Source organism: Peromyscus californicus, unplaced genomic scaffold (genome assembly GCF_007827085.1).
Source record: "Peromyscus californicus insignis strain IS unplaced genomic scaffold, ASM782708v3 Scaffold_6__1_contigs__length_162567912, whole genome shotgun sequence".
NCBI classification, from domain to species: Eukaryota; Metazoa; Chordata; class Mammalia; order Rodentia; family Cricetidae; genus Peromyscus; species Peromyscus californicus.
Genome location: NW_026294584.1, coordinates 114661805 through 114677996, shown reverse-complemented (window position 1 = coordinate 114677996; position 16192 = coordinate 114661805). Strand labels below are relative to the sequence as shown.

The following is a 16192-nucleotide window of genomic DNA, read 5'->3' as shown; positions in this document are numbered from 1 at the left end:
TTCCAGTCACTATCCCCTCCTTCAGATTGTCAAAAGGGGTGGGGCTGGATTTTCAGTGATGACAGCTCAACACACTTGTCACATATTCTCTTTTGAAGTTCACGTTTTCATTTTTCCTTTGAAACATTTACAAAGAGCAATTGGTGACTTTCTTTCCACGGTGCTTATATTTAACTTAGGGGGAGAGATACAGGTTTCCCATATAACGTAACAGAAAAATCAAGAAATAGTTGAAAATATTTATGACAATTGGCGTAATAGCTGCACTCCCATGAGTTCAGTATGTTATTCATGAATTATAGCAAATTCAGGAATGTACAAACACTAAATCTTGTGGTTCTGTTTTATTTTTTAACTGTAAACTTACCAGAACATTTAGCATCTCATTAAGTGGCAAATGTCCAGTCTCCTTCCTTTTCCCAAACTGTGGATATGTGCATTTGCACAGTATTTAGAGAATGGATTCGATGTTTGGTTTAATAGTATGTGGCAGGGCAGGGACACATACTGATCCCTCTAGGGAAACACTGGCTTTGGTTAACTTTAATCAGCTAATTGCACACACCCTCCCCTACTTAATATATAAGGAAATGAGGACAAGCACCCTTGCCTTGGTGTAATTAAAACTAAAATGATGTCAGCAGCAGGTCTAAAAAGGGATTTCTATTTGTTTTATCACCAAAAGGTGGCGTCCTACCCCCATGCCCTTTATTTAAAAAAAAAAAAAAAAAAAAAAACCCACACAAAATCCTTCTTGCTTTAATTTAACAAAAAGAAACTTCCAGTTGATTACTGATAAAGAAATTAGAAACCTGTTCCCTGTGAACGTGATGTGACAGTGTTCAGAATGGACAATGTGTTAAGCCATAGTCAAGTGCTCCTGTAACATAAACCAAAGGGGTGTGGGGTCTCCAATAAGCCTGCACATCAGACAATATCATATCCCAAAACAGTGCCATATATCATGGGATTTACAGCCAGGATTTCCTTTTGTCTGCAAAACGTGTTGCCAATCTGTCTTTAGCCTCTTCTTGTAAGAGAAGGTAGAATTTAAGACATTTAAAATTCAGACCAAGATCAGTAGCAAGCTAAGGATTTCATTGCTGGTATGGTTATAATTGGGGAAAAAAACCCACAAAAAAAACACAAGCCATGGTTGAGTCTGATAAACAAGATCACAATAGAAATTGTTCTTTATGGACTATGCACAGAGATGTCATATTTAAATAAACGGCTGTTTTCCCGGAGTTACAATTGTACAACCAGCTACATACCATAAATAAGTTATATTTGGCAGGACCATCATAGAAATTAAAAACAGTGTTTTTCCCCAAAGATTCCTATTTAATTCCATGTGAATTCCAAATATGGACTTTCCAGCGATGTCCAAGGTTTTGTGAGACTATCAACTAACTTGTCACAAACCTTTTAGTTTATAGCCTAGGCCATAGCAAACATTCAATAAATATTAGATGTTACCACTGTCTGCAGTGGCCTGTGAGTCGGGAAGGCAGGAACTTACTATGTATGTAAGTTTATAGAATATTATAGAACATGTATTAATGTCCTAACAAAGAAAACATGGACCTTTTATAGAATGCAAAATCCACTTCATGTATGTAGTTCCTAGTATATAAAAAAAATGAGGTGGCTGGTCTTGTGTGCTTGACATGGAGTGTTGACAGTATGGATTCCACTGGGCTTTTTTACTCGGCATACTACTTTTCTCTGGCGATACCAGTGAATGGTTTTGTTGTCAATTATTTTACTTTCCCGAACATAGGATATAAATTTAAACGATATCCTCACCTTCTCATTTCAATTTCGATTTAAATTCTGCAAATGAACATTTAATATTTGTCAAAACACATTATCCAAGAGAATCTATTATAATTGAGCCAGGGTATTATTTACATCTGTGTTAGTCTCAAGATGCAAACCGCGGTAAGCACACCTCAGCTCCCTAAGCGCTTTGGGGGAACCCCAAAATAATTTCTGTTCAACTAGAAGCCACAGAGGTCCTGTTTCTAAGTCCCTGTTGGAAATGCGAAATCAGCTTCCCTGTTTATGTTGATAAAAGTGCTTTTTGTCTTATGTATTTTTATTTCAAAAACATTTCATCTGGGCTCGTCGGATACTTATTTAAATTGACATACTCAACCAAACTTCAGAGCAGCAAAAAGAACACAAAAATCTCACCTTCCCAAAGAATTGCACAAAGCTTTTTTTCTCTCACATGACTGATGTTCGAGAGAGCAGGTAATCTGTGTTAAACAAGTGATTGACATGCTAGCCCCCGGGTGTTTTCTTAAGAGGAACTGTGGCGAAAACACAGTTCTGCTCGCAGCCACTTTCCCCCAAGTGGACAACATTCCTGCAGAGGCTGACAAGGCCTGAGGGAGTAAGTTCTTGCTCTCCTCACTCTCTCCCGATTCCGCGATGCAGGGGAAAATCCCCCTGGCTGGAGGGGTTTCTGTTTCCTCGCAATCAGGGGTTTGTCCTTCAGCTGAACTTTCACCTTCCGAACTCGCCTTCTTTCATTGGACAAAGTGCAGAAAGAAAGGGGAGAGACCGAGGGAGGACCCAAGAGCAGGCGCGGGGCTGGAACGCCGCCCCTGCCGCCCTCCGCTCCAACTGTCACCCAGGCGAAGCACTTTCACTTTTAACTGGAGGAAACTCCATCCCCGCCTGTCCTTTCCCCTCCTGGATTTTTTAGCTCAGAGCTGAGCGAATTGCCCTGGCATTCCCCTCTGCGTCCCTAGTTGCTGACACTCCTCCTTTCCATTTCCCTGGTTCTGAATGGGTCCCTCTCCCCCTCTTCTGAGGGGACCCCCCTGCCCCAGGCCCCTCTTTTTCCAGCTCTTTCATCCAGTCTCCCTTTGCCTGGAAACTGTTGTGGCGTTCCGTCCCGGGTTTGGGGGCTCTGCCTCCCTCTCTTCTTCCCCTCCCCAGGTCCCTCACTTGGCAATTGCAATTTTTTTTTTTTTTCCTTCTGCGAGCCCTGTTGTTTACCCAGCAGGTGGATGTGACGTCAGGGACGCACAACAGCAAAAAATAACAACATCTCCCTCCGCGACGCGATGGCCTCTCGCGCGCGCCTTATTTATTTATTTGTTCCGGGCTGTGGGGGGGGAGGGGGCAGGCGACCCAAGGGCGCCGTATGGAGGTGTGGGTGGCTCTCGGGGGGTCGCGGGGGTCTCGAGAGTGCGTGTGGCGGGGCTTGGGCCCAGCGTGGGACTGGGGCGGGTTGGGGGCGCCTCGCGGCTGCAACGCTGGCGCGGCTCGGGAACGAGTCCCAAGCGGAGGAATCTATTGTTATTTATTGTGTGGCAGCTGCACGCTGTGCTCGCGGCCCGGCCCTCGCCCGCGAGTGCGTGTGTGTGTGCGCGCGTGTGCGCGGCTGAGTGTGTGAGCGGGGGGCGCGCGCGGGCGGGAGTGGGCGCGCGCGGGGAAAGGCCCCGAAAACACCTTAGTTTGCACCGAGAGACCATTTGCCGCGGGTGAGTTCGTATTTTTCCATTTCTGCTCCACTTTTTTTTTTTCCCAAGCCGCCTCCTGCCTTGTTTCCGCCACTTTAAACAACAACAACAACCAGCACAAAAAAAAAAGGAAAAAAAAAAAAAGAAAAAAAAAGAAAAAGAAAAAAAATTCCTACTTTTTACCTCCAGGCTCCACGTGCATCTCCCCCAACCCTCGGTTCTCGACTCGCTCCGGAGTCGGGGCCCAGGCTCTGCGTGGGTGGGGGCCGCGCGCGGGCGCTGGGCTGGAGGAAGCGCGGGAGGCGCCCGCACCCTTGGGTTCATTTGCATAAGTCACTGTGGGGTGCGATGGTGGCCTCACGGACGAGCTCGCCTCCCCCTTGGCCCCTCGCTCCTCTGCGCTCGCTCTAGCCGCTCGGGTAGAGCGATCAATAAGCCCAGGCCGCCCGTCGCAACTTTGAGTACCCAGCGTCAGCGTTTGGTGGCCGCCTGGTGCGGGTACCCGGGACCTGGTCCCGGTTGGCGGGGGCGTGCGGCATCCTCTCCTGAGCTCAAAGTTTGAACTTGGAGCAAACTTTTACCCTGCTATCCAAGAGTGCGTGCCCCTTCTGTACCCCAGGCTGCCCGGCGAACGCTGGATGGCTGAGCAGGGACGCCTGCGCCCTGGACCCGGTGCTTGGCGACATCCCTGTAGCCACGCGTGTTTTGGTCAGAAGTCAGCGGTGTGGACGCTCTGTAGCTAACCCCTGGGAGCCTGGAAAACTCATACACACACCCGCGCACCCTCTGCCAGACACGCACCCCACGCGCGTTCGGCCCCCGCTTGTCAGAGACGGCGCCCGCGCCAGCCGTAGCCAGATCGCGGGTGGGCATGGGGACAGGGCATGCCTCGAGGACCCTCGGCGCCCGTACTCTGGACCCTCCCGCCACCATACACTTTCGCTTCTGACTCCTGTGCCTCTTAAGCTCAGGGATCTGCCCTGCGACACGCGCGTGCGACCGCGTCCCTCCGGCCCTGTCCCGGCCACCGATGGCTCTCCGTTTCTCGCCTGCGCGCAGCTTTCCTCCCGTGCTCTCGGCGCTCGGTTCCTGTCCCTCGGAGACGTCTCTCCGAAGCCGACGAGACCAGGCGGCGCGCGCTTCGGGTGGGGACCGAGGCGGTGGCGGCGGCGCCGGGAGCCGAGGAGTTTGCCAGCTGCCGCAGGGTCGTGGTCATCTGCTGCCTCCGCCTCCCCTCGCCCCCGCCTCCCGCTCCCCCCACCCCCCCAACCCCCCTGCCGCTCTCGGAAACTTTGATTCCTTGTCCCCCTCCCCACCTGTTGTGAGCTCCGCCTCAGTCCCCGGAGACTGGCGGTGACACACACGGGCGCCAGGGAGCTCCGCGCCCAGAAACAAAGTCGCATGCCCCCCCTCCCCGTGTTTGCTTGGAAATTGCTGCCTGCAGCACCCCCATTCCCGCGCAGCTCCCGCCCCCTGGGAGCCTAAGGACTAAATAAACAGTTGTAACTCCAAACCTTGCGCCTGCCATCGCAGCCCTATCCCACCCCTTTCCCCCGGTCCTGCCCCTCCTTTTTTGTTGTTGCAACTTTGTAAGATCCCGGGAAGGTGCTGAGACTAAGGCTCAGGCCGCGCTCCGGGTCTCCGGATCCCTGCAGGGATTCCCCGCGGCGCATCCTCCTCCCCTGTCCCCGCGCGCTCGGGGGTCTTCTCCGTCCGGTTGCCATCTCTGTCTGTGGTCCTGGCCCCTTCCGCCTAATCACCTCGTCCCCTTCGATCTCCCCCCACCCCGAAACCTTCACGGAAGGAAGACTTGCTGAGGGTCTTCCCGGTCTCTTGTCGATCGCAGACCCAGAAAGTTTGCCCCAGGAGGACGGCGCACGGCGGGCGAACGAACGGGAGAGGGGCAGCGGCGGCGGCGCGGAGAAGCGTGGAGCTGCCGGCGCCTCCTCCCTGGACTCGGTGGGTAAGTCGAGGCGGCCGTGGCAGGCGCGCGGGCGGGGGGAAGCGGGGAAGCCGGGGCTCTGTACCAGCTAGCCTGGGCAACCAGATCGTTGTGATCAGGCGCAGGGAGCAAGGTATGTGTCCATCAGGCTGGTAGGTGCTAGCAAATACGGAACCTGCTTTCTTCCTTTTCTCTCACTTTCTTCCCTGAATCCGAAAATCTGGAGATCAAAGTTAGCGTGGAATGTGAAGTGTAAAATGTGACATCTCTTGCTCTCCTTCTCAGCCCGCTCCCCCCTTATAACTATTAATTATTTCCAAGCCATTGTGTCCAATACCCTAGCTGGGCTGATTTCAGAGTGTATTGATTTAGGTTAGGCTCATCCTGCGCTTTCCTCTTAATTTATTTTCTTATTGCTTGACTAGAGGACCCAAAATGAAGCTTCTCCCCCCACCCCACCCCCAGCCCTTTCATCTGGGTGGTTTAAGTAGAATAATGAAATTACTATGAACAGTTCATTTGAGCTTACCCAGCGCACTGCTGAGGGCCCAGGGTTGCTCTTACGGCAGTCTCCAGGTATTTTCCAAGTTCAGATTTCTTACTTTAAAGTCTCTGCTCTTTAAGCCAGAAGGCTGCGGGAACATTTTGGATTGCGGTTGAGGAGTGTACCCGTTGAAGTCCTATGCGCTTCACCTTCCTTGGGCTGTAGCCTGGAAGAACTTGCAAAATATCCGAGCTGAGAAAAACACCCAAGGATATCTAAGGAATTTTTTTCTGTTCCTGAAAATGTTTTGCACTCTTATTTTATTTTATTTTTCACAGTGAGAATCAGTTTTGGGGCTAGCTTGGTTTGGATGGGGGCCGGTAAGACTTGAGGTGTTTTCTATCCAGGGGTTGTTTGCTTAATGGAGGCAGCTGAGTCCCTGCTCATTTCTATTTTCAGGTCATTTTCAAGAATTCCATTCTAGTTTTGATTTTTGAATTAGCCACTTCTTTTGAGTCTGGAAAAAAAAAAAAAAACTGAGCTCATATTAAAAAAAATATTGAAATGGGTTTGCACACCCCCCCCATTTTTTCAAATGTCTCATAATTAAAGAGCACTAAAGGTATAAATGAAATTCAACCACTTACCATTCAGAAAGTGTCAGCTAAGATCTTAGTGCAGAGGGGGAAAGGTTTAGCCTCTTGCCAGTGGCTGCAGCTCCCCTGCCCCCCACCCCATTTTGGATTAGTCATTGTAATGGGGGGGGAAATCACTTTTTTTCTTTCTTTCTTTTTTCTTCTTTTTTTTGAAAAGTAAAGTAAACAGCCTCCAACTGCTGAACCTTGACAACCCAAATTAAGGAAGCAGGGGAGATCAAACAGGGCTGCTGCTGGGCTCTTGTCAGGGACTGCTCTAAGGGAGAGCCCAGCAAGGCTGCGTGTTCACTTATGCAGAAATGGACCATTGCAAGTGCTTATCTTTATTGTGCAAGTGAAGCCTCACTTGGAAGGAAATACCCAGCCTCTGGGCTGCATGTGAGTTCCTATGGATGCTGAATTGCTAAACAAGTTACTATTTTGTAATACATTTCTTTTTTTTTAGAAGAGTGCACCCCAAAAGGTATCCAAAGAATATTAAGTCATCTGAATTCTGTCTTGCTGGCTAACCAGAACCTCACCGTGGAATTCTTTTTACCAACATTAGACTCCCACACCAGTTAGATAACATTTTCTCACATCCAGCTTAGAAGCTTTGCTTTCTCAGGGAAGCCAGGGTTTTATATGTGAGGGTTTAAATCTGCCGTGTAGTTAAAAACGAGAAAAGAAGAAACCCAAGTGCTGAAGCCCACTCTTGGAATTTAAAAAGAGGAGAGAGCCTTCTCTAGATTACACATGACCTCTTTTTTTTTGATTGACATTCAGTATGACCAGCTGCTACTTTATTCAGGTTCTTTGTAACTTGGCCTCCCTTGTTGTCTAGGAAATTTTAACTACTTTACATTTTTAAGGAAAGTAGTAACAGTAATTACTTTAGCATTTTATTTTCAAAGGTTTATCAAAGTAAACCGAATGAACTATCAACTATTCAAAGAAACTGTGTCTAATGAAGGGGTTTACATTGCTGGAGATGTCTTCAAGATACTATGTTTATATTTCAATCCTGAAGTGTAAACTATGTAACACTTTTTTCCAGTTAGAAACTATCTCCAAATTAAATGTCATCTTTAATTAAGTAGGACAAAGTAGGAAATAGGATAAGTAAACATATACAGAAGAATAAAAATCATTGTCATTTAAGGCTTGTATTTTTAATTAACTAGTGCCTGTCACATAGTGACTACTTTGTTTTTTTTAATAAGCTAGAGTTTCATAACCATGGTACACAACATGTTTCAAAGTCTGACGCTTTTATTGGGTATACCTTTATTGTATAATTAAGCAATGTGGGTTAAACATACACATGGATGCTGTTAGGCAATTTTCTGCAGTGTATCATGTTTTTAAAAAGCTGTAAATATTTTCTAGTAAAATCATTTGTACCAACAATAGCAGAAGTTAATCGAGTTAATATTGGGCCTAAGCATTTTTATTTTGCCTGTGACTAAGGTTTTCCTTGCTTCTCTCTAGACCCCTGACTTTGTACATTTGCATTCTTAGGCTCTGTGGAAGGGTGGTATGTTTGCAGCAGTTGTTGAAATGGACAGAAGAACTGGGCTATTTCCCAAACAAATATATTTTACTACAGCCTGACCAGTCCCAGAGTTAGGAAAGAGAAGGGAGGGGATAGAACATTTGACAGCCTCTTTCAGCCCGGCTTCCGCTTTGCAGCCATTCCTATTGTATGCATTTTTATTTGATTTTCACAGTTTACTTGACTCAAACTTAATTTTGTACCTTCATCTTCTCTCTCTCTCTCTCTCTCTCTCTCTCTCTCTCACACACACACACACACACACACACACACACACACACACAGACACAGACACACACAGACACACACACACTGTATTCTGACAAGTGTAGGTGCTAGAGGTCCAATCCCATTTCAATGGCTATTGCAAGAGTATTTACGGGGATAGCCAGAGTTTTGCCTTTTAAAAATAATTTTAGGTACACGTTAATCAAATTTCAATAGATTGCAGGCTGACAGAAAATAGTATAAATTTTGTTTATGATTTGGTTACTTTAAGGTACTTACATTAAAGAAACTCATTTAACCCCTGAGTGCAGAGCATTAAGTAGGGAGGGGAGCTCTGCAAAGGCCTCCAGCTGCCCTTTGCTCTCTTGATAATCTTAAATTACTACAATTTAATTGCAACTTCAAGGCATCGAGTATGGGCTGTTTCTGCAGGTTTCAGAAAGGGTTTCCAGAGCTTAGCTTCGTTTACACAGGTGCTATTTTTATTTAAGACAGTTTTTTTTTTTTTCTGGGCACTTTTTCCTTCCTCTTTTATCCTGTTAGATATAATATCCCTTATATACATTTCAGTGAAGGCCATTTTTGCTAAGTAAGCAATACTGGCCAGTGTCTTAAAGCGTGTTTTAAAATCTAGAATATAAATAAAAGCCCTAAGCAGGGAATTGTCTAGAGAAAATATATCCAAGAAAGGCACTTGATGACAGAGCAGGTGAATCCATACATGAGGTTTTGTATATACATTTGTTATTTGCAGGGATTTTTTTTCCCCAGTAAATGCCACCAGGTGATCAAACACAGAGCTTGTGAGAGAATCCAGTCAGAAAGGTTTGCATGTTTTCCCAGTGGTCTTCCCCTTGACTTGTTACCTTCATCTGCAGGCCACTTAGCCATAGGCCAGGCCTGGTATGCAAGGGGCCATCTTCAAATGGATTTTGAAAATTACTTCTCATGCTTGACACTTGGATGAATTAAAGTTGGAGATGCCAAAAGCTGGTGCAACAGCAGGCTGTGATATGAGATGACTTCTTAAAATAGGGGCCAACCTGGCCCAATTCAGATGCCTTCCGCATGCCAGTTAACCCCTTCCCTCCCTAGGAGATTCTTTATCTCAGTGTGCATGGGACCACAGGGTTAATGGAGGGAAAGCAGACTTGGCTTGTGTCCCCAACCTCAAAATAAACGTAAGGAACATCTGATTTTAAGAAATGCTTTGCTTTGGCTTCCTCTGGTGATGTCCTTGCTCTGTCGCCTCCAGCCTGGTGTTCTGCAGAGAGGAAATACGTAGAGGTCAAGTGCATGGCAGTTAGGAAAGACAATTAGACAGCTTTCTTTGTTTCTTTAGTAAATTATTCTTATTAATTACTGTCAGTTTTGTGGGAAGGCGTTGTTCAAACCTGGTGTAGAAGGCAGCTCCCATTCATGAGAAGGTGCCGGAAGCTGTGTTCTTTTCTCCAGTTTTACTCATGTGAGGTATGTCAGCCCAGGCTGGCTTGGAAACATCTCTCTGGGGCTTGTTTTGCTTCCTGGGGTCCCCTGACACCCGTTTTCAATGTATGCATTGCCTCTTGAACACAACAGGTGCTCGTTCGGTTGTTAGTGTGTGGTTCTGAAAGTGAGAAAAGTATTTCTTAGGCAGTCAGGAGAAGAAAGAGCTATGTGTGAGGGAGGGCCTGCTACCTGAACAGGTGCAGATGCCTTTACGACACCTACCCCCCCCCCCATCTTTCTGTTTCACAAAAGCACTGGTGTGGGCACTGGGGGAGGCTCTTGTCACTTGGTGCCTTTACAGTGACGCTGTAGTAATTTAAGGCTGTCTGAGTGCAGAGGGCACTGGGGGCTTTCTGTTGGTTTGATCTTGCTCTTCCAAGCACTCAGTTGTTGGGTTAAATTAGTTTCCTCAATCCCAGTACTTAAAGTAACTAAATCGTAAACAAAATTTATATTAGATCCTGACAACTAATAATCTATTTAAATTACATTAAAGTATCTGGGCAAAATTTTAATTAAAGACCGAAGTACTGTCAAGCCCTGTAAATATCCTGACAGGTCTACTCAAACGGAACTGATACCGTGAAATATTTACATATGTCTGGTGTGTTCGGAGCTTCTCAGCAGTGCCTGTCCTGAGCTAATTGCACTTTCTTTCTAAATCATAGTTTTAATAAAATAGTTTTTTAAAGGCATATGAATACACACACAGTTGTGTTCCAGAGTTCTGTTTCTACTCCAGTCCTTCCTCACTTCCTTCCGTGATGAGTTTATTTTCTCGTATTGCTGTGAATTCGGTAGCTGAGGTAGAGGGGCCACTGCCTGGAAAGTGTGTCCTCCTGTTTGATTATATCTGTTTGAAGATGTTAAAGGCTAGCATGTCTTTCAGAGGAGCCAGCCAGAAGGTGAGAGCAGGTCACCGATGGGTCCCTGTGTATATTTTAGATTAGGTTCTCTTAGTTTAAAATGGGGATTTTCTTCTGAATTTTATATTTGGATACATGTTTGTTTATTACCAGTAAGTCGGGTGGACAGTGACATTTTGTCAGGTTCTCTGATTTTTGCTAATCTCATGATTTGCTTGATGACTAGAATGCTCCGTTATATTTCCAGCATCAAACTTAGTGTGAATTCCCAAGATGTCTTTCTCCCTCACACGTACATTTCAGCCTTCGCTTTTCTGTGTTTTCCAGACTCCTGTGAGTTAGGTGAGGCAGGGCTATCTCTGAGCTTAGCACTTCAGCACCAGGGGCTTGCTTTACTGTTTTAGGTCAGTGAGTAGAGCGCTCCGAGAGGTGTTTTGCTGGAGCCCTGCCTTCCCTCCAGGTGAACACAGGGATCCAGGTAGATAGATGCTCTTGTTAGAGGTGGGGAGTTTGCAGGCGGTCTTAATTGGGATGTTTCAAAGTGAGATTCTCTGCTCACTCACATTGGGGGTGAGGCATGATGAGTGAGGATGAAATTAAGAATACATATGGGTAGGATGATTGTTAAAATACACATTCTTGAATCAGAACTCTGAGTGTATGTGTGTAATTGTGCACCAGTGTGCACCGAGACAAGAGAAAGCCAGGTATTCTGCTCTGTCTATCACTTTCTGCCTTATTTTCTTGTGATAGGGTTTCTTCCTGACCCTGGAGTTGGCTGTTTTTCAGGTAGACTGCCTGGCCAGCAAGCTCCAGGGTCTCTCTCTGTGTCTCCCTATCACAGAGCTCCAGTTACAGGTGTATGCAGCCACGCCCGGCTTTTACCTGGGTTCTGGCTCTAAACTCAGGTCCTTGTGTTTATGTGGCAAGCATTCTTGGCCACGGGCCATCGGCTCAGCCCTCGAATCTGAATTTTTGGTGACTAGCAAGTAGAGTCCACTTACAACAAAATTTCTTCTGGAGTTCTGATGCCCACAGAACTGAGATCCATGGTCCTAGGTGATAGCTGTCCCTGGAGGCAGGCAGTGACGCCTCGTGGCCATTTCTGTTGGTTTATTTTACTTTGAGGCCTGGTCCTGTGTTATTTATTATTCTTTGAATTTGTATTTAGAGTGAGAAATCAATTGTTTTTAACCAAACATGAGTATTTGAATCTGAGCAGAGTTGTAGTTGAAGCGCAGAGGTGGGCACAGAGCCAGCCCATCACATCTGGGCCGGGCTTTGTGCTCGAGGAAAGCCTCCTCTGAAGTCTCACCTGCAGAAGACAGAGAGGGGAGAAAGCTGGTTGCCTCAGTGCTCAGAGTCACAGAAGTGCCTCCAACCACCCAGTGGGAGGGTTTGCATCGCTTGGCCACTGTGAGAGCTTAACAAGGCGGGCAAGCTCCCCTTTACAGCCAAGCACAGAAAGAAACATTGCTTGGAGACACACACAAGAGTCTCAGGATTGAACCCAGTGGAAGGAACATTCTGGAGCATCATTAGCTTCTACCAAGCATCAGATGCTTTCCTTTGTGACTTGTCTCCCTCCGTGTTTGCTGAGTGGTGTGGTCACCTTATGGCTGATGGTTCCTGTCAAATGGCATTGTGGAATCTTCTCTTTTCTCTCACGATTCCGTTTTGATTACAAAATCTAAGCTGTCTACTTCTTAGGTGAACCTGCTGGCACAAGTATTGTGCATTCCCTGAGCATTTTGGGAGATTGTCTGAGTGTGTGATGGGACATGCATAGATACTGATGGAAAGAGCCTAGCCAAGAATGCCACACAAATAAAGAAGCAGAATCCTGACAAGAATGCCTCCTCCAAGATTATGAGATAAAGAAAGATGAAGCGCTGAGGAGGCCGGTGTAGATATTCAGATCTTCAGCTGAAGATCTCCCTATTCAGATCAAAGAGTTATCTAAATGAAGGTTATCCTGACATTTGGGTGGAGGTGGGGTCTGTGTTTGTAATGGGCCTTTTGAAGTTACCCAAATTTCCCTCACCATTTTTTTAATTTGCATTTTAATTCTGGGTGTGGCCTCATTTTAATAACAGCCCCAAACTGTTCTTACTGTTAGGGACTTTACAGTTAGGTTGGCGCTGGGTTCTATTACCATTTTGGATAATTATATTACACAGAGTTCATTTGCTTCTGTGTAGACCTTTATGTACTTAAAAAACTTCTCCAGCAGGCTAAACTTCAGCACTGGGGTGTGTCCACCACCAAGTTGAGTGACCCTTTAGATGACTAGACTGGAAACATATTGGAAGGATGAGGTGAGGTGATAGGAGATGGGACATGGAGCTGCACCTTGCCACCGGTCGAGGAAATCTCGTTTTGATGGTAACTGATGTGTCTTGCTTGTTGAAAGGATGTTAATCATTTCATGAAGAAAGGTTAGGTAACTAACTGATATTTCAATAGGGAATCAATAGCAGTCCCCTTTTAGTGTGTTTTCTAGTGATTTTTGAATAGGAAGTTGGCTGTGTTTAATTATGTGGAGAGCAGGTTGTCAAACCTTGAAAAGCAGGGGACACAGTCCCTTCAGAAACTATCACTATCCATGGATGGCAGAGGATTTGGGAGAAAACCCATCTATTAAAATAGTTTCTTAAATGGGCTCTTCTGGTATACCTTGCAGATTTGCTTCTATTGTGTGTGTCTACTCTGGGTTTAAAGAAGGGTTCAGCTTCCTAAATGTGTTCACCTTTTCTAAATGGTGGCTTTTGTTGCAGCAGGATGCAGTTTGACAGTAAACGTGAGGCTCTTACTTGGGTTAAGTGTACTAGGAGCAACTTCTTATCCTCACTGCAGATGGGGGCTGTTTCTGCCGTCACCCCTGTTCTGTGTTAACTCCAGCCCAGTTTCTAAACATTCCAGGATCGGGGTGGGAGAGGCCTCTATAACAGGCAGAAGCTCACCTTTCTCTAGCACCCTTGTGTTCTGATGTCACACACAGGGACTGCTGGCATTCTTAGCAACTGAACATTGAGCAGATCCCCAAAGAGAAGTCTCACTTCAGAGTTTTGTTTTTGTTCTGTTTTGCTTCGGAAACAGGACAGTTACTTTTACTAAATTTAGAAACTTTCTGTGGTGGAGATGACTTTCCCATAGCATAGAACTGCTGGTAAAGAATTCCTGAAGAATGAGGTAATAACAAGTGATTCTGAAAGCCTTGGAAATGGATTTGGTGTTGGGGCACAGGGTTTCAGGCTCTCTCCCCTGTGCCCAGTTGTTGAATATAATGGTGATGCCTCCATCAGTCAGCAATGAGAATTTCAGGGGAAGGAAATTAGACAGTTGTATGTTTGTATTTTCCAGTTTGAGTTATGAAATATGTAAGGCACTAAAGGAACAAGGAAATATTTCTTTGGAGCATCATGTGTCTCTGGTCCAGCTTAGACACACATAGTGGTTTTGTATAAAGGCTGCTGGCCTCATCTGTCCTCAGTCCTCCAGAGGAGGGACACTTTTCCCATTAGGCAGCTTTTGCTCCCTGAATATATTGATATGTTAAATATATAAGTATGCATTGCAGGGCTAAGAGGATCTTACATTTGTGCGCCAAAGTTTATATTATATAGTACCTTACTATATGTATTCTTTGGCAACCTGCCTTTAAACAAGTATCCAGTATAGCTAGTGAAATTCATCCATATGGGTACATGTAGTGGTGGCTGACTTCCCCTTTCCTTTCTTATGTTAGCTATGCATATTTTTCTTGCATGTATGTGCACCATGAGCATGTGGAAGTCAGATGAGGGAGGGGGTCGGAAGAGGGAGTCAGATCCCTGGGAACTAGAGGGACTGATGGTTGTGAGCCATCGTATGGGTGCTAGGAATTGAATCCAGGTCCTCTGAAGAGCAACAAGTACTCCTCCAACCCACCCCCTCCCAGCCAGCTCTGCAATTCCCAGTTCCCTTTTTCCATGTGTACCATGTGCAGCACTGAATTTTAACCCAAGAAGAACTTGTTATGTTTGAACCTAAAACCTAGCAGTGTAAAATTTGTGCTAATTGTGAAGCCTCTAGTCCTGACTTCAATTCTGTAATTTGCTTATTTGCATGTACTTTCAGAGGAAAATAACCTTAAATAATCTCAACCATTTATCAGGGAGTTTGATTAAAAATAAATCTTTCAAGTGGCCGATCTCTTCTATTAAGGGATGGGAAAAAAAAATAGGCATTTATTTGAAGGAGCCTAGCCATTTCCTCATTCTTATTTAAAGAGTTGGCTTAGAACTTAACAGTTGCATATGCAGGGTAGTGAGTTAAAGAGCGACGTTTAATTAACAGGCTCTTTATACTTCTGTATCCTGGGTATGATGTAGCACCTTGTTCTTCAGTGGAGAAAGTGATTTCTGCATAATTTAAAGGGCTGGCATCTTGATGGTAAGAAAGCCATATAAATAAAGATATGCTTAGATGGGAATCAGAACATGTTTTTAAAATAGTGTGCATGTCTCCTTTCAGCTCTGTTACCAAACTCGCTACAGAAGCCATAGTTGAGGCTCTGTGATTATGGTAATGACCAAGAGAATCGCTGGTGCGAGGCGAGATGGCATCAGCAGTATAATCGGGGAAAGTTATCAGGGTTTTTTTTTTTTGTCATTAAGTATTAGTGATAAATAATGCACCGTTCATTCTGAGCAGATAGAACATATTTAATTCTGATGTACAGAGTTTCAATTTCATCAGGCTCATTGCAGAGTAAAATGATAATCTTTGGTAATTTGAGAGGAAAGAGAAAAGTCGTTTGTGTCAGCAGGACTAATGGGGGCCGTCTCGAAATGTTTACCTTGACAAGCCAGGGAAGGTTGGGAAAACTTTATTATTATTATTTTTTTCCTGGACAACTTGCTTATTTGTGCTGACATTTTATTAGAGTATCAGCTACTCAGTAAATAGCACAAACGGCTGGAGATGTTAAACAAAATAGTCTAAAGGTAGCTAATGTTTCTCTGCAGAAGGGAGAAAAATCCAACGGAAGGGGAATGTTTGGACAGTACTCTTGGGAAATGCCGGGCATGTTCAACGGGTACAGCAGGGCTTGTTAGCCAATAAACAACAGGTTTAATTTAAGCAGAAAGTGGATCGCTCATAGCCAACAAGGTTGTACTTGGTAGAGGTTTTTCAGCAAGAGGTCAGGCTTGTACCATGGCATCTTTAAACCTTGTGGGAAGCAGTGACTCCAACTCCTGTGTCACTAAGGATGGCTAGTCAAATTCTCTGCAGCAGACACTTGCATCTCTGTAGAGGGGAGTCAGTGCCTGTTCTGTTGCTGTATAGTTGTATTAAGTGACACGCACACACACACACTGTTTTAAAGGCTCTAAGACCGGATGATTGAAAGATACGGGAGTCTGATGGGAGCCTGCTCGGAGGACGCTTCTTCCAAGGATGCACTATAACATTCTCTGGAAAGCACAGTCTCACTCTAGCCTGGGCCAGCGAGTCCTGCTCTTCTTTGCTG

The 16192-nt window shown here is 45.4% G+C and overlaps 1 protein-coding gene and 1 long non-coding RNA gene across 3 annotated transcripts in view; one reads left to right on the top strand and one right to left on the bottom strand.

Moving 5' to 3' along the window:
- The first annotated feature begins 723 nt into the window (after nucleotides 1-723).
- The window catches only part of LOC128100114 (uncharacterized), a 92621-nt gene continuing 77152 nt past the window's right edge, over nucleotides 724-16192 (top strand). Inside the window, exons 1-2 of one of the 2 annotated variants that reach the window (XM_052722215.1) lie at nucleotides 724-3500; nucleotides 5326-5442. In XM_052722215.1, the coding sequence (XP_052578175.1) occupies nucleotides 2800-3500; nucleotides 5326-5442 (818 nt within the window). In that variant the 5' untranslated portion in view covers nucleotides 724-2799. Of the gene's footprint in view, nucleotides 3501-3605; nucleotides 4685-5325; nucleotides 5443-16192 lie in introns of those variants that run through there. The other variant, XM_052722217.1, reaches the window with a different exon arrangement.
- LOC128100116 (uncharacterized) lies at nucleotides 6209-8787 on the bottom strand. The gene is made up of 2 exons (XR_008214665.1): nucleotides 6553-8787; nucleotides 6209-6422 (listed from the first exon to the last, which is right to left on the bottom strand). It is a non-coding gene; the product is annotated as an uncharacterized LOC128100116 (long non-coding RNA).